This window comes from Phalacrocorax aristotelis, chromosome 23 (assembly GCF_949628215.1).
Source record: "Phalacrocorax aristotelis chromosome 23, bGulAri2.1, whole genome shotgun sequence".
NCBI lineage: Eukaryota > Metazoa > Chordata > Aves > Suliformes > Phalacrocoracidae > Phalacrocorax > Phalacrocorax aristotelis.
In genome coordinates this window covers 6,684,045-6,711,106 of record NC_134298.1, presented here as the reverse complement: position 1 = coordinate 6,711,106, position 27,062 = coordinate 6,684,045, and the positions used below count along the sequence as shown (strand labels likewise).

The following is a 27,062-nucleotide window of genomic DNA, read 5'->3' as shown; positions in this document are numbered from 1 at the left end:
CCACTGCCCCCAGTACCCTCAACCCTACCTCCCCAGTGCCCCATCCCCCCCGCTCCTGCTTCCCAGTGCCCCCATCCCCCCCAACTCTGCCTCCCCAGTGCCCCATCCCTCCCGCTCCTGCTTCCCAGTGCCCCCATCCCTCCCGCTCCTGCTTCCCCAGTGCCCCCATCCCTCCCGCTCCTGCTTCCCCAGTGCCCCCATCCCCCCCGCTCCTGCTTCCCAGTGCCCCCATCCCCCCCAACTCTGCCTCCCCAGTGCCCCATCCCTCCCGCTCCTGCTTCCCAGTGCCCCCATCCCTCCCGCTCCTGCTTCCCCAGTGCCCCCATCCCCCCCGCTCCTGCTTCCCAGTGCCCCCATCCCCCCCAACTCTGCCTCCCCAGTGCCCCATCCCTCCCGCTCCTGCTTCCCAGTGCCCCCATCCCCCCCAACTCTGCCTCCCCAGTGCCCCCATCCCCCCTGCTCCTGCTTCCCAGTGCCCCCATCCCCCCCAACTCTGCCTCCCCAGTGCCCCCATCCCCCCTGCTCCTGCTTCCCAGTGCCCCCATCCCCCCCAACTCTGCCTCCCCAGTGCCCCATCCCTCCCGCTCCTGCTTCCCAGTGCCCCCATCCCCCCCAACTCTGCCTCCCCAGTGCCCCCATCCCCCCTGCTCCTGCTTCCCAGTGCCCCCATCCCCCCCAACTCTGCCTCCCCAGTGCCCCCATCCCAACCCTACCTCCCCAGTGCTCCCATTCCCCCCCCCAAGATCTGCCTCACCCATGCTTCCAGTACTCCCACTCCTGCTTCCCAGTGTTCCCAGTGCCACCAGACCTGCCCGCAGCATACCCCATCCTGCCACCTTAGTGCCTCCCAGTACAGGCTTCGCTGCAGGGGACGGGCCTCACCCTCCTCTCTGTGGCCGAACCGCACGGCCGGGGTGAGGCGCAGAGCCCCCCTGCAGCCCAGGCCCCCATGACAGCGCCCAAAGGGAGACGTGCACCTTTGTTACTTTTATTTAAATGCAGTTCCAAGCTCCTCAGTTTTTACTCTGTTCCCTCTTAAAACATCCCCTCGCGCCCGGTGGGGGGGGTGGGGGCAGCCAGCGCTCGGGGACAACCATTTTTGACCTTTATTTAAGCCAAAGGGCAGCGCTGGGTGGGTAGGGGGGAACTCAGACTCTGAAGAAACCCACCCGAAACCCCCCTTGCCCCCAGTGCTGCCTCGCTCCAGCCTAAACAGGGAAAGTTTCCATTGCCAAAGGAAAAAAAAAAAAAAAAAAAAAAACACCCCCAAAAAAAACCCAAAACCACAGAAACCCCAACCCAAGCCCCAAAACAGCCAGACGGGAGGGTTTAGTACAGCCACACGAGCACCCCCTTCCTCCTCCAGTACAAGCCTTTCACAATGTACAAAAGAGATCAGTAACTACGGTTAATGTCCAGCCCAGCCCGGTACCGTGAGTAAAGAGAGAGAAACCAGCCTGGTACCAACACTCGGACAGGGTAGTGTGTAAGGCAAAACGTCAGCCGGAGCCCCCCGGCACGGGGGGCTGTGGGCCCTCCCCACGCTCCCCACCCCCACCCCGCCACGGAAGAAACAGAACAAACGACCCCCCCCCATGGTAACAGCACCCCCGGCTTCCTCCACGGACAATTAGCGTCTTCCCGTTAAAATGCTCTAGTTTGGTAATTTAGCGTTAAAAGACGGGCTGTCACTGCTGGGCGCCTCCTCGCCCCATCGAAACCCAGCAGCATGAAAAGCCATGGGCTGCGGCTGTTTTGGGGCGCGACGCCACCCGCGGGGGGGGCATCTGGGACACTCCCCCCGTGGGAGCAGGGAGGGGGTCTCCCCTGCCCAGCCACCTTGCAGCCCCCAGCCCCTGTCCAGCGCCATCGGGGTCTCCCTGGATGGTCCCACTCGCCCCCTCACTCCTCCACTGGCTCCTGTGCAAAAATGCAATGAGCTGCGCTGGGGTAACGAGGCTCTGCCGGCCTGTCCCAGCTCCCCCTCGCTCTGCCGCCGGCGCAGCCGGTGATCACGCAGCGTGTCCGTCTCCTGACCTAGCCCAGCTCCTCTCCAAGCCCTCGCTCTGCCCCGGCCCGGAGGAATCGGGCACTGAGCCACCTCTCATCCAACAGCCGGCCGCACGCAGCTCACCAGCCGCCCCGAGTCCTTGTGCCCGGCTCCCAGGCTGTGGCTGGGCGTGCGGTCCCGGCCCGACCCGGGATCTGTGACAAGCGAGGAGGGAAGGACGCATCCGGGCTTGCCAGCAAGGTCACCGAGTCCCAAGGGAGATGCATAGATGAGGGTGGGCTGGCGGAGAGAGCTGGGCTGGGGGTATCTGCTCGTCCTGGTGCAGCTGGGAAAACCAAAGACGCTGGGAGTTTCTCATGCAGGATCCTGGGGGGCAGGGAGGTGGGGAGGGTCCATCTGAGGAAGGGGAAGGAGGTCCGTCTCTCTGCTCAGGAACAATGTGCCTGCGCAGCCTGCTTTCACCTGGGGATGGGGGGCAGAGGGGGGGCCCCACGCGTAGCTGCAAGACAAGAAAGCGTGTTGAGAGCAGAACTCGCACGGAGATGGCTGGCACGGCGTGCCCCGCGCTGCTGGCATGCACCGGCCTGGCTGCTCCCCGGCTGCCTGCACCGGTTCAGAGGCCAGCCGCCCCAGTGCTCTGCAGAGCGGGATCCGGCACGTCTGCTTTCCCTCCTCCACACCCCCGCGCCAGCTGCCCCCCCCTCCCCGTACTCCCCGCGGAGATCTGGAGCCTGGGATTTGCGACTCGAACCAGCCGCTGCAGCACGCATGGAAAGCTCAGGGCTTTTCAAATCCACATTAAACATTAATCGCTCTAAAAATAAACGAGCATCCCATTCTCCCCGGAGTCTCCTCCGGGATCCGCAGGGCTGACGCGTAGCAGCGGCGCAGCAAGGGCACTTTGTGCTGTGCCGGCAGCGCCGGGTCTGAGCGCCGCCGCTCGGGCTCATCCTGGCACGTGCAGGGGTCTTTACCCCCCGGCCCAACACCAGCGTTGGCCACTGGGCTGGCTGCCAGGGTCCTTCTGTAACCGCACCAGCACCGAAGGCCCTCGGCACAGGTGGGAACAAGCCCTGTGGCGTTTCTCTGCACAGGCTCAGCAGGAAAAAGGGGGCAGGCGGGATGGGCCATCCGCACAGCCCAGATCCTCGGAGCCCCCGCCCCGAGCGCAGCGGGCTGCCCGCAGGGCTTTGCGCCCCAGGGAGTGTGTGCGGGCCCCGAGGCAGCACTGCTGCACACGGGAGGTGATCAGGAGCCCGGGGCGACTCACGCCAGCCCCTGCACAATCCACCTTGAGCAGGGACAAACAGGACAGCGGGTAGCCACGGCTGCACTGCTGTCATCTCCTGCCACCCTCGAGAGCGCAGGAGGGGAGCCAGGCCACGCAGGACAGTGGGACACCTTCCCCTCCCTTACCTCTGTTTGTTTTGCTGGGGTAGATTCTCTGGAAGTATTTATATTCCTCTGGGGCTGGGAAGTCTTCGACAGGATGAAAGGAGTATTTGGATTCAAAGTCATCTACAGAGAAGGGAGAAAAAAGGCAGCTCAGGGCAGGCGGCTCTGGATGAGCACAGCTAAAACCAAAGGGCTCCAGCTCCAGCCCCTGCTGCGAGCACTGACCCGCGCCCGGGGCCCCACTCACCCAGGAACGCTCTGACGGTGGAGATGGAGTCCCGGTGCCCGTTCCGCACCGGCGGGGGCGGTGGGGGAGGCCCGGCCGGTGTCCTCGTGGGCGGCGGTGGCGGCTTCCCTCGGCTTGGGGGTTCAGCAGAGCCGTGCAGTCTGTAGGGGGGTGGAGGTGGGGGGGCGTCACGCCCCCCGTTTCGCAGCATCGGTGGAGGGGGCGGTGGGGCTGCAAGGAGAGCTGGGTCAGCACCGGCACAGCCCACTGCAGCCTGCCAAGGCACGGCATCCCCAGGGCAAACCCTCCCTCCGGCAGCAGGGCCAAGGACGTCCTCCGAGGTAGCTTTCCAGGCCAGCTGCTGAGCCAAACCACGCCAGCGGCCAGCGTGGCCAGCCCAGGGATGCTCCTACATGCGCCCAGCAGAGATTTCCTGCTCATTCCTGACATCTGCATTCCTCCTCGTCAGCTTGTAGCGGAGGGGACTGGCCAGCCCGCTCCCCCCTGCCTCACCACCCACCCCCAGTGGGGCTGCTCCAGCCCCTGCACGCTGCGCCAGACCCAGGTCACCCTTGGCATGAGAGGGGATCCCAGGAGCAGCTACAAGCCAGCGCACACCAGGGTTTGAGGGCAGCAGCTCCACATGGAGGCAAGATGCTGCCTGTCGAGACTGGGAAGCCACATCCGCACTGCCACCGAGGTGGCAACAGGACCCACGGCCCCTCCGACCCACCTCTTGCTCCTGCCCAGCCTCCCACAGATGCACAGTGGCAGCTCATGCTCCTCATTAGGCTAATTACACACAGACTAACAGAGCAGATCCCCAGCTGTAACTCAAAGGAGGGATTCTGGCAAGGCCGGAAGGACGGAGCGGCTTGGCAGGGGACCAGGCGGGAGCTGCGGTCTGGACACGGAGGCCAGGAGCGCACGAGGGGGGGGCACAGGGGCAAAGCCATCACCGCTGCCAGCGGCGGGGACACGCTCACGTCCGGCTCCATGTGTACAGGGATAATGGTGAGCAGTTTTCACCAAGCCACCCCTTCAAAGGGCACCCGACACCAAACCTCAACCCCTGCACTAGCAGCGACAGAGCATTCATTGCCTGCTGCGCTCTGAACCGTGAGGCACCAAAACCAGCCCAGAGAGGTGCAGGATGGTTCCCAGGGGCTGAGCAAGGGTGTCTGGCTGCACCGCCGAGTGAAAGGCTTCTTCCCACTCTGCCACAGCTTTTTGTCCCCCCTCCGGTGACATTTAGGAAGCTCAGGGGAGCAGCCACAGCGCGCACAGCTCTGGCTCCACCACGTTCTCGCCTCCTAGCCCAGGAGGACACACCAACCTCACAGGCAGGAGCTGCCCAGCCACAACCCACCACCACCACCAGGTGTGAAAGGAGCTGGATAAAGAGGGCAGGACTAGGGACATGTATTGAAGGTGACAGTCCAGCTACAGCCCCTGGCTCAACCCCTACACCAACTAACACATGCAGGAGAAGCCTTGCTGTGCCGCAGTGCTGCCTCTTGCCCCAGTGTCTCCAGCCAGCCACCAAACACGCCACGGGCAGGTGGCTGCAGCCTGACCCACAACGGCTGCTCCCAGGCGCAAAGGAGCCAGGCCCAGCAGAGCAAACGGTTCTTACCTGCTCCCCGGCTCGGGGGGTCTCTGGCCGGCGGAGGGGGGCGACTGCTCTGAAGAGATGGGGAGGCTGAAGCAGGCGGCGGCGGCGCAAGACCCCGCAAGGGGCCCGGCGTCTTCCTGTGCAAGGAGTTGTGTCTCTGTGGCAGCTCCGGGGCAGACTCGTTGATGGGGCTGGAAGGGCCGTTGGGGACACCAGGGGGTTGCCGATAAGGGGGCGGCGGGGGCGCGAGAGACTGGCCCTGAGCCCCGGACCCTGTTCGGATACTGACTGGGGAGGGAGGGGGCTTGATGGGTGGCGGAGCAGGGGGTCCGTCCCTGCTCACAGGCAGTCGCTGTCCCGGGGTGGGCGGCAGGGGCTTCTCCCGGTTGTAGGAAGAGACCTTGGTGCTGTGCGCCGAAGGCGGGGCGGGCGGCGCGGTGGTGCGGCGTCCTGGTGGGGGAGGTGGCGGGGCGGACGAGCTGTGCTTCATGCCGGTGCTGCCGGCGGTGTTGGGCCGGGAGAGGTCCGGCAGGGAGGGCCTCTGCGTGCGCGGCAGCTCCGGGGGAGAGGCCCGGCTGTTGTCAGCGTCATCTTGAGGTCGGCTGTTGCTGGCTGGCACTGGGGGCCTGGGGGCAGCTGCTCTGGAGCCGGGGACTTGCAGGGTTTGCTTACTGGAGCTGTCTGCGGTGAAGGAAAGCAGAGTGAGTGGCCAGACACAGCACGGGCCGGGAGTCAGCGACGTGCAGCGCTCGGTCCCCGAGCCTGCGCAGAGCACAGGGCAGCCTGCCCGCTCGGCCGAGGAGGGCCAGACCGCAGGGAACGCTGTCTGGCACAGGCAGGGAGCTGGCACCGCGCTCAGCCACACACGGCTCCTCTCTCACCACTGCTATTCACTCTCTGGCTTGCTGGAAGGCAGGTTGCCACAGAAAATAGCAGAGAGAAACATTCAGCAACACACACAACTCTCGGGCCCTCTGAGGAGGTTTGTGTCGTGGGACACTGTGGCATAGAGAGAAGGCAGCTTGCCTGCAGCCACACACAGGGTATTGACTTGGGGTCCCTGCCTCTAACCATCTGAAATCTCCAGGCAAACACAGCAAGATCCTCACCCCCCTCCGGCTCAGGGACCTCCCCAGGGAGCCCCCCCGCAAACCGCAGTCAGACGGCCATTACCTGAGCTGTCCTTCACTCCCACGGGTCTGAGCTTGGGCACACCGCCTTGGAAGAGGCCACCCTTTGGCTGGATCGAAGCTGAGCTAGAGCCGTAGCTGCCACCGCTACTGCCCTTGGGCTCTGAAAGGAAGCAGAGAAGTTAAGCCTGGTATTATCAGCTCCTCCAACGATGAGCCACTGGAAACCAGACAGGCGAGAGCCCAGAAGCCATCCTGAAGGGCACAGCAGGACCCAGGGTGGGGCTGAGCACCAGGTACTCACTCTCTAGGATTGGTGCACTCCGGTCATTGATTTGTGTCACTTTCTTTAGCTTGGTCCCTTTACAGATGTCCTGCAGGAGGGCCCCACGGCCCCGCTGCTCCTCTCGGCTCAGTTTTGGCGGCTCTGTGTTCGCCTGGAGACAAGAAGCAGCTCAGCAGGAGCTCACCTGCGCAGACAGATACCCTGACGCACAGAGCAGGCACAGCCCAACTCCCACCTTCCCAGTTCTTCCCCCACTGAGCCAACAGGCACCCCCACCCCTGCCAGTAAACAGCCTCTTCCAGGGGCTCTCTTCCAGATGGAGTGATGGGGCTGCCCCAGGAGGTTGTGCTGCCATCCCACAGGGCAAGGTTGAGATCCTGTTCTACCTAGACCCAAGGCGCAGCTCAGTTGCAGCCTCATGCAAGGTTCCCCTGCTCTCCCTCCCAAGCCATGGTGGAGCAGAAGACACAAAGGCAAAAAAAAAAAAAAAAGCCCCTTCTGTGTAGACTGTGTTGCAAAGGAAACTGAAGCACAGCCCATGGGTGACCCAAAGCTCTCGTAGGCTGAACTTAGAGGTCCAGAGACAACACAGGGACTCCCAGCAAGTAGCATCCTGTGGAGTCAGGCCACCTGCCCACCCGACGACCAGCCAGGCCACCGGGCAGCGAGCAGACCCCTACCTGACTGAAGGTGGGAGGTGGCGGGGGGCCGGGAGGCGGTGGCGGCGGGGGAGGAGGGATCGGCATCCTGGCCCGGCTCCCGGTGGCTCCCGCTGCTCAGTGCTTGGGGCAAGCCTGGTCACTCATGCCTGCAGGGAGGGAGGAAGCGGTCAGGGACTGGAGGGGAAAGCTGGTGAACAGACCACAGAGAAACATGGCCCTGGGCTAGTGTGCTAGTGCCCTGTGCCTGGAGCTCCCCGTGCCGGGCAGAAGCTGGGGCTGCCATCTCCCAGCTGCCTCAAAAGGGCCACCACATTCTCCCAACACCCTGCAGCCACGGGTCCCAGCGCTGAGAGCCAGCGCAACCCTCAGCCCCAAATCGCCAGAGCCCCCATACCAGCGCAGAGCCTGCAGGTGAAACCCAGGACGTTTTGCACGTGACCGCTTCACTCAGCGGAGAAAACCTGGCCAAGCTAATCCTGTGCCATCAATCCAGCAGCCGGAAGCCGCTCATGTGGAAGTGCGACAGGAGCCCAAAGCGTACAGCCCTTCGGCAGGCACCACGGCCAGCCCTGGCACGCGTCCCCAGCAGGCCCTTCCAGCCACAAACGCCGTTAAATCTGCCAGACGGATCACTGAGCAGAAGGCAGACGAAACGGCGCAGCGCTGTCCTGTGGCTTGTACAAGGAGACACGCTCCCACCCCTGAACAGCCCTGACAGATAAGGCAGATTTTCCAAACCACTTGGATCCTACTTCGATAACCTCCCAACGCTCTGAAGGCTGTCTGTGCCCCTCTCCATTTCCACAACTCCAAAGCTCGCCTTGAAGACGTCCAATCAGGCAGCAAAACAAGCTTCCCCAACATTGATCTGATTACATTTCAATCCATCTCATCGCAAGCCCAAAATGAATCCTTCCCACACAGTGGCTTACCCAGAACGGCTCCCAGCCTGCGCAGAGCTTTGCCAGTGGGGCTCCGCAGAGCCCCGCAGCTCCAGTCGGCACCGGAGACTGAGCACGGAGGAAGCGGGGACAGGAAGAGGAGCCTGAATCACCGGGAGATCACAGGACAGGTCCCTGGCAAACTCGTGCCTCTGACAGCAGTGTGCAGGTAGGGCCGTCCTGGCAGCACCAGCTCAGGGAATAGGAATGTGATGACTGGAGGCCTCACTCGCCACCCCAGGAGTTTCGGGTGCTCAGGGCAGACCAAGAGGCAGGGGATAAGTGGCCGCAAATGTCTCTCCCCCAGGAAAACCTGTTCCTTAACCACTGAAGGGGACCACAATGCCAACACCAGGTAAGAACAGCATAGTTTCACACCTGAAGCTTCCGACTTCTGATCCCTGACCTTCACGGCAAGCAACCAGAGGGGTCAGAGATATATCCACCACGACAGCGAAAGTTTCTTTACGACCCAGGCACTGAAACCCAGGTGCCCACGACCTTTGAAACGGTTTGTATCAGGTATTAAAATCCAGCTCCCTTCTGAGACTCACCTTCGACTACAATTTACTGATGCGACGGTACACAGAGGCCAGGGTAAGACCAGGTCTGTCCTCACTTGTCAGACGTTACCACTCCCTGTCACAGCGGAGGTCTGAGAACAGGAAAAACGGACCAGCAGCATCGCTGCAATGCCAGCGGCTCCCCTCCCCTTGAGCAAACCACCAGCTCCCTGCGGTTCAGGAAAATAAATAAATAAATCACCTTTTAATTAAAGGCAGCTCTTCTACTGAGCAAGAAACTTCCCAGCTACAGACACTCTCATTGGGAAGATGTTCCTCCCTCTATCTTCTGGTGTTTTCCAAGTCACTCGAGTTCTCAAGCTCTCCGGTGGCACCTGCCACACCTTTGGGGAGCTGGGGAACAGCGCAAGCTCAAGCCTGCCGTGACTCAGTGGGTCCTCATCCACCTCACCCGGGCGGCCACCTCGCTCCTGCCTCTCAGAAACACACCTCAACGTGTGCGGTGCTACTTTGCTCCAGACCGAGCTGGAAGCCTCGCACAGAAGAGCCAACGTCCAGCCATTTCTCCTTCAGCCCTTGTGCCACCAGTCCCACCATGCTGGGACACTCCACAGACTGGAACAAAGCCCGGCAAACCCATTCAGCCTGTACCTTTCCCACCGAAGCAAGATCAGAGACAGCTCATAATGTGCTTGTCTGGGACCTGCTGGCGCTGCCAGGACATGTTACAACAGGAGCGCTTTTTGCCCCGTGCTCCTTCCCGCCTCGCAGGGCCGGGACGGCGCAAGCGGCTGCCAAGGCAGAGCGTGACGTTGCGGGGATAGCATGACGGCGTCGCAGCACGACCAGCGGGAGGGGATGGGCAGGAGAGCCCCGGCCTTGTTTGAACACCAGCAGCTGGAGGTAATTAGCAGAGATAGAGCTGAGAAACGTGCCAGGTAATGAGACTCCTGACTTGGTCTCATGTGTCACAGGCCTGAGCCAGCACAGGAGCGGTGCCAGCACTGCGGGCCGTCACCTCCACTCCCGACCCATGGGAACAGAAACACCCACATCACCTCCCTGTTATGCTCCTGCTCCAGCTGATTACTCACAGGGTGACACTTCCCACCCAGCTCTGCACCTCGATGGCACCTGGAGTCACAAGAGCCCCTTCAGATACTCCCATGACAGGGGCACACTGCCTCACCAGACGCAGACAGACAGACAGGGGTTTGTCAGCTGTCAGAGAACAAGTCAGTGTCACGTCTGCAAGGGCAGCATGCTGCTCCAGTCCCCCTGTTCGCCCTGCTGCCCCCCACATAGGCCCTGCATCAGGCAGAGTGGCCAGAGACGATCCCACAGCAACATTACCTCCTATAAGCACAGCTGGGGAGGAGAGGGTATTTCTACAAAGAAAACCATGAGTCATTATCTCCCCATATCTAACATGCCCTTCAAACTAGCGCTGCACCGAAACCTGCATTCAGATAAAAGCTCTGACCTAGAAGAGCGAGAGAGGAGGGGAGAGAGAGTTTAAGCTAAAGCAGCGTGAGGATAAACTGGAGCTGAATTCCCAAGAAACAGGTCATTTCGTTTCAGCACACGGCCCCGTTCAGGTTGTGGATTAACAGCAAAGGTCACATTGAAAAACCAAAACCAAGAGGCGCCGAAGTCAGCACATGGCGGCTGCTGATTATTTCATACCATGAGAAAAGACAAGACCTCTGGGTGGGAACACTAGAGTCATCTGTGTCTGTCTTTATTTTAAGGCCTAGATCTCTAACGTTCATGAAGACAGACACAGCTGATAAAGATTAGGGAGACACAAGCTAAATCCTCCAGGAAAAAAAAAAGGGGGGGTGGGGGCTGTTCTCCCAGCACTGCTTACCACCCCTTAATGTCTGGCGTATGCCTTACGGAAACCATGCCCTTTGAAACAATGCCGCTCCGACAGCCGACTTCTCGGCATTTCTTCTCCTTTGTTCTTCGTTACCAGGGATCCTTTCACCAAGCCAGATCTGAGCCTTTGAGAGCTCCATATGCTGCAGCAGCAGCTCTCTACGCTTGCAGGGAAAGTGGTTTGAAAGACCTGAATTGGGGCAGCGAGAGAGACACCCGCTAGATCAAAGCGCTGAGGAGAGCTTGTCTTCGGTTAAGCCAGGAGAGGCAGGTTTGCACATTAGCTTTCCTTTTAAAAATAAAAACCAAGAACCAAGAAAGCTGTGAGAAAACAGGGAAGAAGACAATGTGCGAAAAGCTATCACTTCGGAGAAGAGAGTCCACTGACAACCAGGTGACCCTGCAGAAAGCTGCACAGCAGCCATGCTGGACCCCACCATCACTGCAGCACCCTGAGCCCCACGGCAGCACCGGCATCAGTGCAGCCCTGCAGCGCTTCAAATCAGCATTCCCCTGCCAATCCAGGGTTCAAAAAACACTATTAAAACCCAAGAACATTACATTCAAGAGCCGCCTCTCCCATAAAACAGCTGAATTAGCCAGATCTGGCCAGGACAGGACTACACACCACGTTCGTCATGCGTTTTTTCAAGACCCTGTTTGCCATGAAGGGAAATGAAATGCCTTCTCCGGCAAGCAGCCCTGGATTCTGATCGTCCCGGGGCGGGGGTTTGCTGTTTTAGCAGGACAGGCAGCAGTGACCTTCAGAGGCCACAAGCGTGTTTCCTCGCTTTTCAGGGGGATTTGGGCGCCGTGGCAGATTTGTATTTCACAGCTAGGCTCGCTGCGGCGGCGAGCCTGCATTTGCAAACCCGAGATGAAGCGCTTCATCCTCAGGGAGGCAGCGGCTTTGAACTGCAGATCAAGAGGAATTTCCAGCCCTCTGATGTCGGCTGCAGAATGCGGCTGCACCGGTTTGGGGACAACTTCCAAGGCCGGACCTCTCAAACACCCTCCCCTCCCGCCCCCGCCTCGCAGGATGCCTTTATCTTCCACCTCTTCCCACCCAAACCCTCAGTTCCTCGTTACCCTGTAAGCAGCCCTTCCAAATTCAGAGCCTGTCCTCCAAAGCCTGACATTTCTGCCCGTTCCCGAGGAGCGAGGTCCTCGGCAGCACTGAGGATGTGACATAAATAATTTATCCTGAAAGACAGCCATCGCAGGATTTAAGGTCATTCAGGCTTTTAAAATCGTATCAGCATGCTTTAAGAGAGCGAGCTGCCATCTCGATTTGGAGCGTCTCAAAGAGCTGGTGCATCTCTGCGTGCAGACAGACAGACACACTCCAGCCCCGCGGGACTCAGATGTTCACTGTGAATTATTAACAACCCACGGTCACTGACAATGCATTTTTAACAAAACCCTGAACACAAAAGTTTCTAACGCCTCGGGGCCGAATTCCGCAGCCCTCAGTGGAGCCACGGCTTCCCCATCCCCGGCCACGGGACCCGAGTCAAGCCATCCTCTAGCAGCTTTCCACCGAGCTCAGCTCGGTTCACTTGGCAGAGGAAACCTTTAATCAGGAGCAAGGAATCGTGTCCTGACATCAGGGGCTGCAGCAAAGTTAAGAGCAGGAAAAGCCCATCCCAGGAGGGCCCACAGACTTCCCTGCCTCTCCCTGTCCCGTGTGCCAGGCGAGAAGGGAAAGGAAGCTGGGGAGGGAGAGGTGGCACACGAGGGGACCGCGCAGGAACCGCTCTGAACCACCGCTCTCTCCGACGGACATCTCTGATTGTTCCAGTGGGAGGAAGCGGCGGGAGACGCAGGGACTTCCCGGCTGCTTCGATGGTGACCCATGGCTGGGAATAACATGCTGCATGGCCCACGCCTCGCAGAGAACAATACGCCGCTGAATGGAAAGTGGCTCCCGAGTCCGGTGGTAGTGTTCAGATAAAAATGCCTTTTCATCAACTGCCAACGATGCACCGTCCCCTTCACCGTGGGCTCCAACATTGTCTGCACATTTAGAGCGAACGAAGCCTGCATGCTGGAGCTGACAGAGCCGGGAGCTCCCTGAAGCACAAGGAAAACATCGGTGGCCTCAGGCCGCTCCGAGCAGGACGGGGAGCAGAGAAGGGCTCCAACCACCTCTGAGAGCCTTTTAAGGCTCCCCGGCAGTGCTGGGGCCCACTCACGCAGGGCTCATTTAGAGGCAGGCGCTAACGAGCCGCATCTAAGGCCCTCTGCACAGCGAACCCAGCGCAGCGTCAATCTTTGGTCTCTGCCAGGCTGCGGCTGACACGCCAGCAGCGAAGAGCAAGGAACACCAAAGGAACCCGCGGCTCTTCCATCCGTCACTCAAAACCGACAGCACGCAAAATTATTTGTAAAACAGCACCAGATGCTCCACGGTGCAGAGCTTACGGCACCGGTGGCCTTACGGGGAGCCGGCAGCCAGTCTCCAGCTCCAGCCTGCCACCCTGAGTTGACGCCGTCAGCTGCCGCAGCGTCTGGCCGACGCAGGTCGCAACACAGGGACAGCAAGATGCCCAGGTGAAACCCTCTGCCAAAAAAAGCACATTAATTGGGGTGGGTGGGGTACACCTCCCTGAAGGCCACACTTTCAAACCAAACCCCCACGCCAAGCTTTTCTCCCGGACTCACCCCAATATCCAGGTGGTTGGCAACAAGCCAACCCGCCCTCTCGGCAGAAGCGATGCCAGGCCAGTGCTGAAGGTCTTGACATTTCTGGGTCTTCCTCCTCTGCCCTTCGGGAGCGGCGGCCCTGCCCTGGTGCCTGGGCCCAACAGGCAGCGTCTCCGCAAGAGGTCACTACGCCACGCGACTGAGCAGGCTGTGCTGGTGTTTTAGGAGAAAAGCCAGTGTTTTGCCCAGTCCCCTGGCCCCCACCCCAGAAAGTTCAATCACAACCATAAGAAAAAAAACAAAAAGAAAAAAGCTGTTGAAAACCCACAATCTGCGTACACATGCTGCCTGGAGGTCTGCTGTTCTCAGGAGCCTGGATGGAGAATATGCCTTTAAAATACCGCAGGACCGGCATCAGCTTACACCCCTGTACCAGCCTCTGCCTGTGTTTAAGCAGAGTGCTTAAATATGCCTGAGACCCCGCAGTGCCCCCGCGGAGGCCGCCCTTCTGCTCTGCCTGCAGCCCTCCAGCCCCTTCGCTCAGGAGCCTCCACGACAGACAGCCCCTGATGCCCCCCGCCGGGGTCTCTCCCACCTCCTGCCAGGCAGCCATGATGCTCCCTCCCTCTGCTGACGGGGCTTTTGGGAAGGCTGAGGACAGAGACCTCCAGCTCCGGTCCCTTTTGCCACCCCTCTCCTGCAGGCCAGAGGTGCTGGGGCTCTGCCTGCTAGCCAGCCTCCCGCGCCGACTCTCTTGCAAGAGCTGCTCCCAGCCCGGCTGCGGGAACCAGCCCTGAAGGAGACAAGCAGAGCTGGGCTGGAGCACAAGGTCTCCTGCTGTTCCACAAAACCCGGCCAAGTATTCTCAGGGTTTTCCTAGGCAAAGGCCAAGCAGAGATGCGCCGATTCGCAATCCAGAACACACAGGGCAAGTAACAGAGGCAGAGTGCAAACCGCTGGGTGCCGTCGGGAGGTGCCTGCTGGAATGGCACAGTCCCTGCCGCAGAATAAAGTCACCCTGAACCACCCCGAAGCCACAACTGCCTCGCAGAAAGGAAGCGGCCACTCTGAAAACCATCGCTGACTGCTTGTAAAAAAGAAATGCATCTTTCCTCTAAGCAGGTTTGCACTCAGAGTCATTAGGAGAAAATTTACAAGCTACCATAGAATACCCAGCACTTAAGTGTTATTTTGGGAAACACGCATACACTTGATGTTTGTGCAAGACCCTAAAGCTACAGAAACCTTATAAACGGGGCTGACCCACACCCGCGGGATTGATAGGATGGCTTACAGCAAGAGCAGCCCTTGCTGGGGCAGGAGGCCGAAGGTGGCGAGGGCCCGGCCCCACCAGCCTTTGCTGTGACAGCCGCAGCTGCGGGAGGTGTGAGAGCGCGAAGAAAGCGCCTGTGTCGATGCCAAGGGGAAACTAAGCCAAGCCCCGTCAGAGCGAGTCCTCCGCGCAGTCAGATCCACACTCGGCTGCTTTTCAGGTCGGTAGGTGCCAAGAACACACTGCAAATTTAGAGCCGGCGCAGAGGGAGAGGAGGGCTTGCTTTGAGACATGGTCTAGTAATGGGGTGTGACAGACGGACTCGATGATGGGATCGAACGGTCCTTGCAGATGCAACCCCGTCACTCCCAGCTCCTGGGCAGTGTCATGAGCGTTCCCCAGGCCACCAACCCAGACTCCAGCCCCAGCGAGTGAGGAGTTAAGCCCCACACCTCCAGGAGGAAGCACCGCTGTTCACGCAGGGAAGGTGCCTGGCTGCTTCGGCAAAAGCAGAGGCAGGCCTTGGGCGCAAGCAGGCGCAGCATGTATCGCTGCAGGAGCGCCACGGCAGCAGGTCAGACCTGACAAGGACACTCGAGCACAGCAGCACCGAATCCCAGCACGCAGGGCCTGGCACGACACCCACGTCTCTCCATGGCCCAGACTGCCTGGGGGCCACACTGCGAGCGCCGAGCAGCATTTGCAACTCACCTTACCTGCTCCCGATGGAAAAGGGAAAGCAGAGCTCCCTGCAAACCCCTCCACCCACCCAGCAGCTTCTCCCCTTAGCACCCCTCCGGAGCTGCCTCCACCCCGGGGGCTGCCAGAGGGTGAGTCTGTGCCCAGGGCACGTGGCTGCCACAGCTCCGGCTGGTGCAGCCGGTCCTGCCGAGCAGCAGGAATTTCTATGGTTATGGTACGGCATGTGGGAGACACCAGAAGAAGGAAGGGGAATGGGGATGGGCCAAAGGAAGTAGAGAGACATCGGAGCCCCAGCACCACACCAGAGCACAGAGCTCCATGGCCTCTGTGCTGCAAGAGACCCCGCAGCACCCAAGACTGGTGACGAAGAAGCCAGCTCAGCTCTGGAAAAGACCGTTTAATTTTTGAACCAACCTCGTAACACCAGAGCAAGGAGCAAACCCCGGGAGCTGTGCTCATTCCAGAGCTACCCTGGCAAAGCCAGCAGGAGAAACCCAACACGCTCAGCCCCGTGTTAGGAGGGCACTTTCCCCCCACTCCCTCCTCCCACCTTTGCTTCACAGCAGAAAGCTACTTCTTTGGCAGAGCAAATCTGCCTGCCTTCCAAGCAGCCAGATGTAAGTAAGTAGGTCAGACAAGACCAGAGCGCCTCAACAATAGCACTTTAAAGCAAAGCAAAGTGGGAAGCGAGCCCTGACCTGGAACATGCCCCGTCACCTTGGCGCTGGCGGAGACGGGGGGGCCGGCATGCCTCACCTCGGAGGCAACGCGTTCAGTAAGAGCAGAAAATCCAACAGCAGCAGAGCGGCACTCTCTGCGGTGACTTTTGTGTCAGGGTCCAATACCCTGTGGCCACAGCAGCCAAAAGCTTTGCAGCCTCACACATCCGTGGCACCAGCCGGCCTGCCACGGTGCGGAACCACAGACCTACTTTTAGTGGCAGAAACTAGCTCAAACAGACCCAATTCACCGGGAGGGAAGGCAGAGGGGTGGGCAGCAGCAGCAAAGGTGGCACCGGTCAGCTGTACTCCCCTCTGTGCCACACTCACAGCTCAGCACCGCGCACGACACATGCTCTAGATGGCATCGCCTTGGCACACCACGGCCAACAGCTCCTGTTTGTTCACGGTGGGAAGAAGCCAAGCTCTCCCTCACCCCCACGGCACAAAGAGGGGTCTGTCCTCCCAGCCCTGGAGCAGCCATGGGAAAACACGCTCTGCCTTTGCATTCCAGCAACAGAGCGCAGCTGCGAGCGGGAGAGCCGCCGTGCCGCCGCCTGGCAGCCCCCACCGGCGAGAAGTGCGGCTGCTGTCACAAAAGGTGTGAAGAGGGGACGTCTCCCTGGGGGGCTCAGCCGAAGCAGCAGTGCCCAAACACCTTGGGGCCACGACACACTCAATAAGCAGAGACAGGTAGGAATGAAGGCAGGCAGCCGAGCTGTGAAAAGCAGGACGCGCTCACCAGGTAGCTTTGCCCCAGAGAGCATGTCCGAGCCGGAGCCGGGTAGATTCGCACCTCATCTGCAAACCGAGTCGACTCCTTCGGCAGCAGAGTTGGGAGTCAGGTTAGATTAGATCCTCTCTGCCAGCCGTCAGCGGGGCAGTGACACCCCACACCAGAGACCAGGCCAGGCCAGAGCAACCCGGGCAGACACCCATCTGCCGCCAAGTCTGCCAAAGGTAAAACGAGGACGATTTGGGATCGCGGCACCTCTCCAAGGGCTCCTGCTCAGCCCAGCGCATAGGCTGTGGTTCATTGAAATGACTTTCATGCAAAACCTCTGCCTCCACCTGGCCTGAGGACGATGCTGCACCGGCTCCTCGCTACCTCCTCCCCACCAGCCTGGGGGGTCAGCAGCTTCTAGCCCACATTTAGCCTGAAGAGTGGGATTGGGAAACCCAGAGCAGGGCAGTCACATGGTGTTCAGCACCCCTTGTCCATCTGTCAGCTGAGGGTCAGGAGGCAGCTGGCATCTCGTCCCTCTGTATCCCACCCATGGGCCCTGGAAATGCTGCCCAAGTCCACGCTGGTTGGGGGGACACAGCCCGGGCCCCCACCCCACTCGCTGCAGGGGGGTAGCTGGAGCAGAGCTGTGGTTAACAGCAATGGGGACTCAAGGTAAACTCCCAAAAAATAGGTGGCTTTGAGCAGTGCTTGGAGAATAGGCTATTTCAGAGCACGCTGCGCCGCACTGGGCTCAGTGGGGCTCTGGCCTGCATTGCCCCAAACCTACCCTGGCCAATCCTTCCCCCAGCTCTGGGCTCGCTGCAGCTTCTCCATGACAGAGCAAACACCAAAACAAGCGACACCTTGACAGGAGCAGAGGCCAGGGGAGGGACAGCTCAGTGTCCAGGCACACTGGCTCATGGGTGCAGCCCACCTGCCGGCCTCATCCCCACGTGGCACACGTATCCTACAGCCTGAACCCCACTGCATCCCTCCTGTGTCGCAGCCAAGGCCATCGAGGTGCACGGGGAGCCCTGCAAAGAGAGCCAGGGTGGGTGTGAGCTGCTTGCCGGGGCCAGCCACGCACTCAAGGGCAGGCACGAGCCGCATCGATTCTGCTGAGTCTTTGCAGGGGGAAAGGCTGCAGCTGCTTGTGCCACAGCGCTGCTGCTCTCCCTCTGTCCCAAAGGACACGTGGAAAACAATCAGCTACTTATTTTGTTTGCTTACAACCAGGACTCTCCAGGGGTCCAGAGCATAAACCCGCAGCAGGTCCTCAAGGCCGGGGCGCTGCCTGGGCAGTGCCTGGCAGGGGCTGGCGCTGCCGTACGTGGGCGGGGAGGGCCGGCGGACCGGGAGCACGCAGCTGTGGCAGTGTTTACCCGGAGCAGAAGGGAGAGCTCAGCCTCCACCGCGGCACCCGCCGCACTTTGCTGCCCAGCCATATGCCGCCCCGTGCTCGGGTTTTCATAGGCAGAGGACGCTCGGGCCGCAGTTTGCCAGCGCCAGGCCCAGAGGAGTGACCGGACTGCGACGCTGCTTTGGGACCCTGGGCCTGGCCTGACCCTGGGAGCATCGTCCCCCCCCAGGACAGCACAACCGGTCACCCAAACCTCCCACGGCGGCTGCCCGGACACGGAGCCCTCCGTGCTCCCCCCGACAGCACCGCTGGAGGGGGACGAAAGGAAGAACGTGACGGACACCCTCCCGTGACATGGGGAGAAGCAGAGCCCCCCCGCCGCCACCAGTGCCCTCTGCCAACCCCCCCAGCACAGCCGTTCCCAGCTGCACCGGTGCCTCCCCCGGGAAACTCCCCCACAAACCCCCTTGACCCTCGGTGCGACCGTCCCTGCGGACCCCGCTGCGCCCCACCGCGAGCCCCAAAGCGCCCACAGCCACCCCGCCCCTCCTACACCCCGAAAGAGTCCACAGCGCGTCCCCCTCCCCAAAATGGGTCCCACACAGACCCCGCCGCATCCCGCGCCCGGCCCCGGGCACCCCGCGCAGCACCCCCCCGCACCTCACACGCCCACCCCAAGCCACCACACTGCATAACAGAGCCCCGTGGGCCGCAGCCTCGACACCCGGAGGCCGCCCCCAGGACCCCGGAGGCCCTGCAGGCCCCCGGCCCGGTGCCCCCGTTCTCACCCGCCGCCCGCGGCCTCCTCCCGCCGCACCCGGAAACGCGGCCCCGCGGCGCCGTCCGGCCTCCAGCCGCCGCCAAACAAAATGGCGGCCCTCGCCCCTTCTGCGCCTGCGCTGCCCGGATCGCATGTGGGCGGGGCACGGTGGGGCGGCAGGGTCGCGGCGCCATGCTGTGAAGGTCGGGGCGGCCATGGTGGGAAGGGGTTTGGGAGCGAGGCGCTGCGCCATCTTGGGAAGGTCACCCTGGCGGCGGCAGCGCCTGGCTCCGCGGCTGTCCAGAGGGGCGAGGGGAGCGCGGCACCGCCGGGGAGGGATCCCCACGCCGAACCGGGATCCTCCGCCCGGGGCCGAGCCCAGCTACTGCCAACCAGCTCCGCCCGCCCGCCACATTGAGGAGGTCGGACGGAACACTCACGCCCGCCATGATGGGAAGGTCACGGGGCGTGGCTCCCTGTTGCCGCCATCTTGAGAGGGTCGAGGTGGCCCCGGTTTCGGTAATGGAGCGCCCGGGGAGGGGCAGCGCCCGTGACCCACCGCCCCCCGCATGACCTCACCCGGCAGCACGGCTATGACCTCACTCGTCAGCATGACATCAGCAGGCGGGCGCCGGGACGCAGCCTTTTATTGCGGCTCCGTGCCCCCCCCCCCCCCCCCCGGCGGTTTTTTTTTTCCCCCTCTCCTTTTCTCCTCCTTTTTTATTAAAAAATAAATGTACAATTCCGGACGGCGGTTCGGTACAAAATATACATGTCTGGGGCGGGCGGGGGGGCACGTACAAAAATAGAGTGGGGGCCAGTAGGGCACCCCGGGGGGGGCCAGGGGGCGGGGTGGGGATACAGCCCCCCCCGGGGGTCCCTGCTTCCCCAGGCAGGGGAAGGGGCGGGGGGCGGGCAGTGGGAAGGGGGGGAGGGGGGTGCGCCCGAGGTCCCCAAACCTGCTGCTCCCCTCTCCCTTACCCACACCCCCCCCCCATGCCAAGGGCAGGGGGCAGCACCCAGCTGCGCCCCCCCACCCCGCGCGATGCCGGGGTCCCTGGCCAAAGTGCGTCAGTGCTGGGGGGCAGCCGGGCCCCCCCGGGCAGGGTGGGGGGTCCCCGGGGCGGGGGACCCCCCCCGGCCCTCACTGGCTGCCGGGCTCCAGCTTGTAGGAGAGCTCGAAGAGCAGGTTCTGGTTGTCGATGACCCGCAGCTGCCGCACGTAGGCCTTGGTCTGCAGCTGGCTGGGGGAGGCCTCCAGCTCCAGGCCTGGGGGGGGGGGGGTCAGTGCCGGGGGGGGCAGGACCACGGAGCCCCCCCGGGATGGGGACACAGGGACAGGGATGGGGATGGAGGGATGGGGATGCAGGGATGGAGGTCCGGACACATCCCTCTCTCGCAGGGCCAGCACCAGGGGGGTTCAGGGCCATGCACTCCCCCCGCCCCCCCACCCCACAGGGCCAGCCCCCTCCCACAACCCTGGCCCTTTGCCCCCGCCTGGCCGGGGCTGTGGGGGTCCCGGCCCCCCGCCATACTCACAGAGCGGGCGGCTCCGGTACTTCCGGATGGTCCTCACTTTCTCGGCGATGCAGTGCTGGTGCAGAGAGCAGCCCCCCCTCCGCCATCAGCCCCCCCCAGTCCCACGGGAGCCTGCCCGGCCCCCCCAGGGACCACCTGCCCCGCAGGACCCTGGAGATTGTCCCCCCTCCGGGACCCTGCTGCACACCCTGAGGCATCCCCACCACCAGGGACACCCCCCCCAGGTTCCTATTCTGCACCCTTGGGACCCTGCACCCCCGGGGACCTCACCCCACTGCTCCAGCCCCTTGGTGGGCTCCCCCTTCTCCAGCCTCACCCTGGGGTTGCCTCAGCCACGTCCCCCCATCCCAGCAGCCCCCCAGCAAGGAGCACCCACCAGTTTCTCCACATTGACCAGCCCATCCACGAGGGTCTTGCTGCCTTCATGCAGGAAAGTCAGATCTGGGGGGGGGGGGGGGGGAGCGAGCAGGGGTTGAGGGGGGCCCCACGGGGTGGCAGTGGGACCCCAGCCCACCGTGGGGTGCAGGCAGCCCCCGTTCCCCCCTCACCTTTGAGGATGAGGGGCACAAAGGGGATGAGGGGGGGTTTCATCTTGGCCAGCACCTCCCGGTAGGTTTTGTGGTTCCTGCAGGGGTCCTGGGAGGGATGCGGGGGGTCAGGGCTGGGGGGGCTCCCCATGGGTGCCAACACCCTGCCCAGCCTGCCCTGGGGCCCCCCACCAAGCCGGCCACCGTGGGCACAGGGCTGTGGCCTTTGTTGGTGGCCGGGAGGGGGCGGCAAGGACACCCCAGGATGGCGTGGGAACGTCCCCTGCCCACCAGCTCCTCAAATACCCCATGGGGTGCCTGGGGGCTCCCCCAACACCCGTGGGGTGCCCAGGCACCTCTCACCGTCAGGTTCTCAAACTTCCGAAACAGGTTCTTGAATTTCCCTGGGAGTTTCTGCAAGACAAGCCCAGGAGGGGCCATGAGCACCTGGGAGGGGGCATCCAGGAGCACCTGAGGGGGTCTGGGACACCTGGGTGGTGGGTTCAGGGCACCCCACAGCCCCGTACCTCCCAGGTGAGGCGCAGGCGGCTGATGGCAGCATTGTTGAGCCCGATGATGATGGCGTAGAAGGAGAGCATGTCCTGGTTCTGCTTGCATCTTGGGGGGGGGGCATCAGAGAGGGTGAGGGGGCAGGCGGGTGACCCAATGCACACCCTCAGCCCCACACTCACATAGCAGCAATCTTGATGAGCTTCTTGAGGAGGTGGGCGCGCTTGCCCAGCGACTCGCAGAGCAGCAGCTCGGTGCCCACCCAGTGCTGCACCTCGCTGCACCGCTGCAGCAGCAGCTCCAGGTTGGCCGTCTCCCGCCGGCCCCGCTCCCCGTGGAACACGTAGTCCACGAACTCCAGCTGCCAAAGAGAGGGAACACGCACGTTTTCAGGACCCCCCCTCCACCACGGCGCAGCCACCCCCCTCAGCCCCCCAGCCACCCCCCCCCACCTCGTGGATGCAGCGGAAGAGCTCCCAGTGGAAGGCAGTGAGGTGGTTGGCAATCTCCTCCGGCTCCGCGCGATGGATCTCCGTGTCCCCCGGGACCACCTGGATCTCCTCGGGCAGCGGCACCTGCGAGGGGAACGGGGCCAGGGACGCTCAGAGGGGGCTGAAGCATGGGGCTAGAGCATGGGGGGCCTGCAGGAGGGTCCCCCCTCTTCTGCCCGCGAGGTCACTGCGGCCCCAGCGCTGGGCAGGCGGCAGGGGTCCCGGTGCGGTGCTCACCAAGGAGTCGAAGGTGTCCCTGGTGCAGGCAAAGAGGTGGCTGTTGATGCCCAGGGTGGTGAAGACGCACTCCTCGCTGGGCTGCAGCACCGCTTTCTCTGCAGGCAGAGTGTGGGCAGGGGGTCAGCACCAGACGGACCCCCGCCCCTGCCTGCAAGCCCCCGGCCCCGCGGGCACCTCCGGACGAGGCCATGGTGACAAGGATGAGGGCGTCCTCGCGGGTGCTCTGCTCCTCCGAGTACTGCAGCTTCTCGGTGACGGAGGCCAGGATGTCCTGCACCGAGGCCGAGAGGCGGCTGCGGATGGTGACGTACGAGTGATCGGGCATGTACACGCGGCAGAAGACTGGGGAGAGGAGGGGGGGTGTCAGGGCCACGCCGGACCCCGTGCACCTCCCCAGGCCACTCTGGAACACCGAGTGGGGAAACTGAGGCACGGGGCAGCCACGGCCCCTTGCAGCCGCTGCTGGCCGGGGGGGGACCTCAGCACCCAGTCGCGGTCACTCACTCTCGTCAGAGCCCCGGAAAGCCACCCGTGTCTGCAGGCACGAGTCGATGCGGCGGAAGTGCCTGAACAGCGGCTTCACCTGCTTGTTCGGGGGGGGCGTCTCGTCGGCCACCCTGCAGCACCAGCGTGGGGTCACACAGGGGCCCCAGCATGGCCAGCACCCTTGGGTGCTGCACCCTGAGCCCTGCCGGGGTGTTCTGCCAGAGCAGGGGGCCAGAGCCCCCCACCGGGCTCCTTGCTCATTACCAAAGGGCTGCTAATGACCCCCCCAGATCCTGGGTATCCCCAAGGACCACAACTCCTTGTCCCTCCCGGGGACCCCCTGACCCCCAGTACACCCCATCCCCTCTGGGAACCCCCTGCCCTCCCTGGGGAGCCCCTGTCCCCATGCTCACTTGAGCTCCACGGTCTCCACGAGCTGATGCAGCTTGAGGATCTCATCCTCCAGGTCATGGTAGAGGGACGTGTCCTTCATGATGAGCAGGTAAAGCTCCTGGGGGGAGCGAGAGGGGCTCAGGGTGGGGGGCTGCAGGGTGCTGGGGGGGTCACGGTGGGGGGACCCACCTTGATCACCTTCCCGGCGCTCTCCTCCTCCTGCAGCAGCCCCTTGTAGGTCTCGAGGAAATGCAGCAGCACGGCCAGCACTGCCCGCTTGCGCTGCAGCCCGGCCCCCTCCTCCCAGCGCGGTGGGGGGCTGCCTGCCGCCAGCACGAAGGTGGCACCGTCAAGGAGGCACCACGGCAAGGAGGGACCCCAGCCACCCACAGGCACCCACTGTGCCCCGGGCACCCCTTGTGAGCGCCTTCGTGCCCACGGCAGCGGCACCCCACTGCCCACACCCCTGCCCTCCTCACAGCACCCACATGCCCACCCTGACAGCACCCTGCTGCCCTCCCCATGCCCTCCTCCTCGCAGTACCATGCCCACCCTTGTGCCACCCTCATGGCACTCTAGTGCCCAACCTCGGACCCTTCCCCATTGCAGCCTTGTGCCCACCCTCCTGCCACCTTCACGGCACCCTTGTGCCCACCGTTATTGCACCCGGGTGCCTTCCTCATGCCCAACCTCGGACCCCTCCTCATTGGAACCTCATGCCCAACCTCATGGCACCCCAACACCCTCCCCACACCCGCCCGCTGCCCCCCATGCCCCCTCATGCCCCCCCAAGGATATTGCTGGTGCAGCTGCTGCAGGAAGCGCTCGGTGGGCAGGAAGAGCGAGTGTGTGAGCACAATATCATCCAACAGTGAGTCTGGGGGAGATGGGGGGCAGGTGTGGGCACCCCATCCCACACAGCCCCCTCACCAACACCCCCCAGAAGCCCCACACCCGGCAGGGCGGGCGACCGAGGGGAGCAATGCTAATTCCCAGGGCAACACCAGGAGATGCTGAACCCCACGCTGAGCCCCACAGAGAGCCCCCCCCCGCACCCGACGCTGACTCATGGACCCGCTCCCAGCCCCGCGGGGCAACCAGGTCCCGGGAGGAGAGCGGCGCGGGGGCAGAGGCGCCGGCAGGGCAGGACCTGAGCCACGACACCCCGGCACACCCAAGGCCCCGGCGAGAGCCCAGCTATGGCCAAAGCGGGACATGGCCCAGGGTGATGGGGACACTGAGGCAGGCAGCGAGGGCCGGTGGCAGCAGCAACTGCTTGCGCAGCCGCATGCAGGGCACGCTGCACCGGGGCCGGGCGAGCTTGTGCCTGCAGTCGGGCTCTCCAGGCCGGCACAGGTGGCACCAGCCCTGGCGAGGGTGTTTTGGCACGGCCAGGGGAGCCAAGGGGCCAAGACCGGCGGCGGGGCCCGTCAGCACCAGCACCCAGCCGCCGCCGCTGCAACCTTTGGACGAGGCACCGCTCCCTCACCCAGCCTCGGAGCAACCCTCGATCCTGGGCCCTGAGTGGGTCCCTGGCCGGATGGGTGCCCAGGGGGCTGTGCTTGTTTGCCCCAGGGATGCTGTGGCTGGGCCAGGGACCCTGGTGCCCCCAAAGGGGCCCACAGGACCTGTCCCTGCAGGAAGGGTTGTGCTGTGTGTTGTTTCCCCCCGCCAGGCCCCGGCCCATTAACTTGGTCATGGATCTGTGCAGAGCCAGGGCTGAGGCTCCCCCGGCACCGCTGTGCCGGGGCACAGCACTTGTGGGAGAAGAGCTGTCACTGAAAGCAGGACATGGCAGTCTGGGGCACAGGCTGGACCCATGGGCCCCCCCAGCCCAGCCCTCCCAGCACTGCAGGGCTGGTGCCACACATCCAGCATCCTGCACCTGTGTCAGGATGGGCAGGGCCACCGTCAGTATGGGGGGTGCCCCCAGGGCAGGCATACGGCCCCCAGCCCCCCCGCCGTGGGTGCAGCCCCATCCGGAGCTCTGCCTGAGGGGCAGAAGGAGTCAAACACCAACACCACCCCCAACCCTGCAAGCTGCAGTACTCTCCAGCCCTGCCTCAGTTTCCCCATCCCTCTGCAGCACCCACACCATCCCCCAGAGCCACAGGGACAGCTTTCCTGTGCTGGGAGAGCCCTCGGACCCCCAAGCCAGCTCCTGCCCCCCTCCCCCTGCTCCCTGCCAGACCCAGCACTGCAGGGCTGGGCCTGGCAGCGTGTTGGTGCAGGCAGGGCCTGGTGCTGCCAGTCCCATCTTGCTCCTACCCAAAAGGCTCCCTTATGTCAGTGAGCCGCACCCCGCCCCGGGCATCCCTGAAGCGTGGGGCTGGTGGCAGGCTGGGGTGCCCCACTGTCCCCCAGGTGCCCCCCGGCCCCACACCCCAGCAGCCGAGTGAGGTCGGCCGGAGCAGGGATCCCCATGGTGCGGGAGCGCTCCCAGCCCGCCTGCGCCCAGCCTGGCTCCCGCCCAGCTCCGTGCACCCAAACCCACCCCGGCGCCTTGGCATGGGGAGCCATGGCGGGATGGCATTGCGGGCACCGGGAAGCCTGTGCCGGAGGGAAGGGGTGTCCGCTCGGCCCCCACCCCCACTGCGGCTCCCGTCGGGGCTAATTTTAGCACCAGGAAAATGTTAAAGATTAACCGGGAGGCTGATGGCCCTGCGTGGTGTGGCAGAAGCCGGTGCCCGGTCAACCTTGGCCTCCGCCAGGCCTGATGCTGCCGCCAAGCTCGCTGCCCCACTGAGCCCGCGCACCCACCATCCCCCTGCCCAGCCCCTCCGCCGCAGCGCCGGGCCGGCAGCGATGCCCTGCGGGACCCCTGCCCACCCGCAACGCCCCTGCCCACCCCACCGCCACGGGCACCCCAGGCCGGCGGGGACCCAGCCTGACCTTGTCACCCCAACCGGGCACCCTGTGCCGTGCCACCGCCCTCGCCGGGCACCCGGTGTCCCCTACCCCGGCGTCCCCCACGTCGGCGTCCCCCACGTCGGCATCTCCCAGGACAGCGGCCGGGTAGGTGCATCAGACACCCCCGCCCCCCCGCTGCGGCATCACCCCCCCACCGCAGCGCCCCAGCCGCGCTCCCCGCACCGGGCACCCCCGCAGCCCCTCCCGCCGGTGCCCGCAGCCCCTCCATCGCCCCCCGGCCGCCCTCCCAGGGGTCCCGCGGCGGCGGCCCCGCCAGCCCCGACCCCCTGTACCTGCTCCGCAGCCCCGGCCGTGCGCGCCGCCCGCCGGCAGCCGCTCCAGGAGCGCGGCCAGGAGCCGCTCGGGGGGCGCGGGCGCGGCGGGGGCGCAGCCGCAGCCGCAGCAGCAGCGGGCGGCGGGCGGGGGCTCGGGGCTCGGGGGCTCCCGGTCCCGGTCGCCGCCCGGGGACGCCTCCTCGGGGGAGCGGAGCGGCGCCTCGGGCGGCCGCAGCTCCAGCCACCGGCCCTCGCCCCCCGGTTGCGGCCCCGCCGGCCCCGCCGGCTCCTCGGGGGAGGTGGGAGGGCGCGACAGGCTCTGCCGCCGCGGTCCCGGTCCCGATCCGTGTCCCGGTGCCGTTCCCGGGGCGGCGGCGGGGCGGGCGGGCAGGTGCGAGCCCGGCTTCTTCAGCAACTTCTCCAGCGGCTTCATGGCCGCCCGGGCGCGGCGGCGGCGGCGGCGGCTCAGGGGGCCATGGGCGGCGGCGGCGGCGGCGGCGGCGGGGCGGCTCCGCTCGGCTCCGGTCGGGCTCGGGCCCCGGCGCCGCTCCCCGCCCGCCCCGCGCCTGCTGCGCCCCGCGGAGCCGCCGCCAGCGCCCGCCCCGCCGCCCCCGGCCCCGCCCCGCCGCCGCCCCCGGCCCCGCCGCCGGCACCTGCCCGCCCCCGCCCGCCGCCGCACCGGGAACGGCACCGGAGCGCGGGGGGCGGCGGGGGGCGAACCCATTTCAGGGATGCGGTGACACCGGGGACGCAGCCGGTGTAACGGTCATACACCGGGACACGGTGTCGTCCCCCCAGCGACCACCCCCCTCAGCAGCCCCGCACAGGTGATG

General features: G+C 64.1%; 2 protein-coding genes across 4 annotated transcripts; both read right to left on the bottom strand.

Annotated features, from left to right (window-relative positions):
- Positions 1-968: 968 nt before the first annotated feature.
- WIPF2 (WAS/WASL interacting protein family member 2) lies at positions 969-18,976 on the bottom strand. Of its 3 annotated transcripts, XM_075116569.1 has the most exons (9): positions 18,887-18,948; positions 13,336-13,530; positions 7,344-7,471; positions 6,682-6,814; positions 6,421-6,540; positions 5,269-5,928; positions 3,654-3,863; positions 3,428-3,529; positions 969-2,510 (listed from the first exon to the last, which is right to left on the bottom strand). In XM_075116569.1, exons 3-9 carry the CDS (start codon positions 7,407-7,409, stop codon positions 2,470-2,472), a joined length of 1,332 nt encoding a protein of 443 aa, XP_074972670.1. In that variant the 5' UTR covers positions 7,410-7,471; positions 13,336-13,530; positions 18,887-18,948; the 3' UTR covers positions 969-2,469. The 3 variants fall into 3 exon arrangements, with proteins under 3 accessions (XP_074972670.1, XP_074972669.1, XP_074972671.1); XM_075116568.1 differs by lacking the exon at positions 13,336-13,530 and having other exon boundaries at positions 18,887-18,976; XM_075116570.1 differs by lacking the exons at positions 13,336-13,530; positions 18,887-18,948 and adding an exon at positions 8,821-8,982.
- A 584-nt stretch (positions 18,977-19,560) lies between these two features.
- On the bottom strand, positions 19,561-26,816 carry RAPGEFL1 (Rap guanine nucleotide exchange factor like 1). The gene is made up of 15 exons (XM_075116567.1): positions 26,248-26,816; positions 23,843-23,921; positions 23,234-23,384; positions 23,065-23,162; positions 22,670-22,782; positions 22,340-22,507; positions 22,163-22,260; positions 21,887-22,009; positions 21,617-21,795; positions 21,452-21,542; positions 21,288-21,338; positions 20,946-21,033; positions 20,774-20,838; positions 20,398-20,452; positions 19,561-20,127 (listed from the first exon to the last, which is right to left on the bottom strand). The coding sequence occupies exons 1-15, from the start codon at positions 26,660-26,662 to the stop codon at positions 20,003-20,005; spliced, it is 1,899 nt and encodes a 632-aa protein (XP_074972668.1). The 5' UTR covers positions 26,663-26,816; the 3' UTR covers positions 19,561-20,002.
- Positions 26,817-27,062: the final 246 nt, after the last annotated feature.

What these genes read in the sequence shown, in the direction of transcription:
- RAPGEFL1 (XM_075116567.1), bottom strand. Translation starts at nt 26,662, where the DNA reads ATGAAGCCGCTGGAGAAGTTGCTGAAGAAGCCGGGCTCGCACCTGCCC. An exon ending in CTGCAGCAGCTGCACCAGCA is followed by an intron (nt 23,385 to 23,842) that starts ATATCCTTGGGG and finishes TGACGGTGCCAC; the next exon opens with CTTCGTGCTGGCGGCAGGCA. An exon ending in GCCTGCGCCTCACCTGGGAG is followed by an intron (nt 21,339 to 21,451) that starts GTACGGGGCTGT and finishes CTTGTCTTGCAG; the next exon opens with AAACTCCCAGGGAAATTCAA.
- WIPF2 (XM_075116568.1), bottom strand. Translation starts at nt 7,409, where the DNA reads ATGCCGATCCCTCCTCCCCCGCCGCCACCGCCTCCCGGCCCCCCGCCA. An exon ending in CACCTCCCACCTTCAGTCAG is followed by an intron (nt 6,815 to 7,343) that starts GTAGGGGTCTGC and finishes TCTTGTCTCCAG; the next exon opens with GCGAACACAGAGCCGCCAAA. An exon ending in CCCCCCGAGCCGGGGAGCAG is followed by an intron (nt 3,864 to 5,268) that starts GTAAGAACCGTT and finishes CTCTCCTTGCAG; the next exon opens with CCCCACCGCCCCCTCCACCG.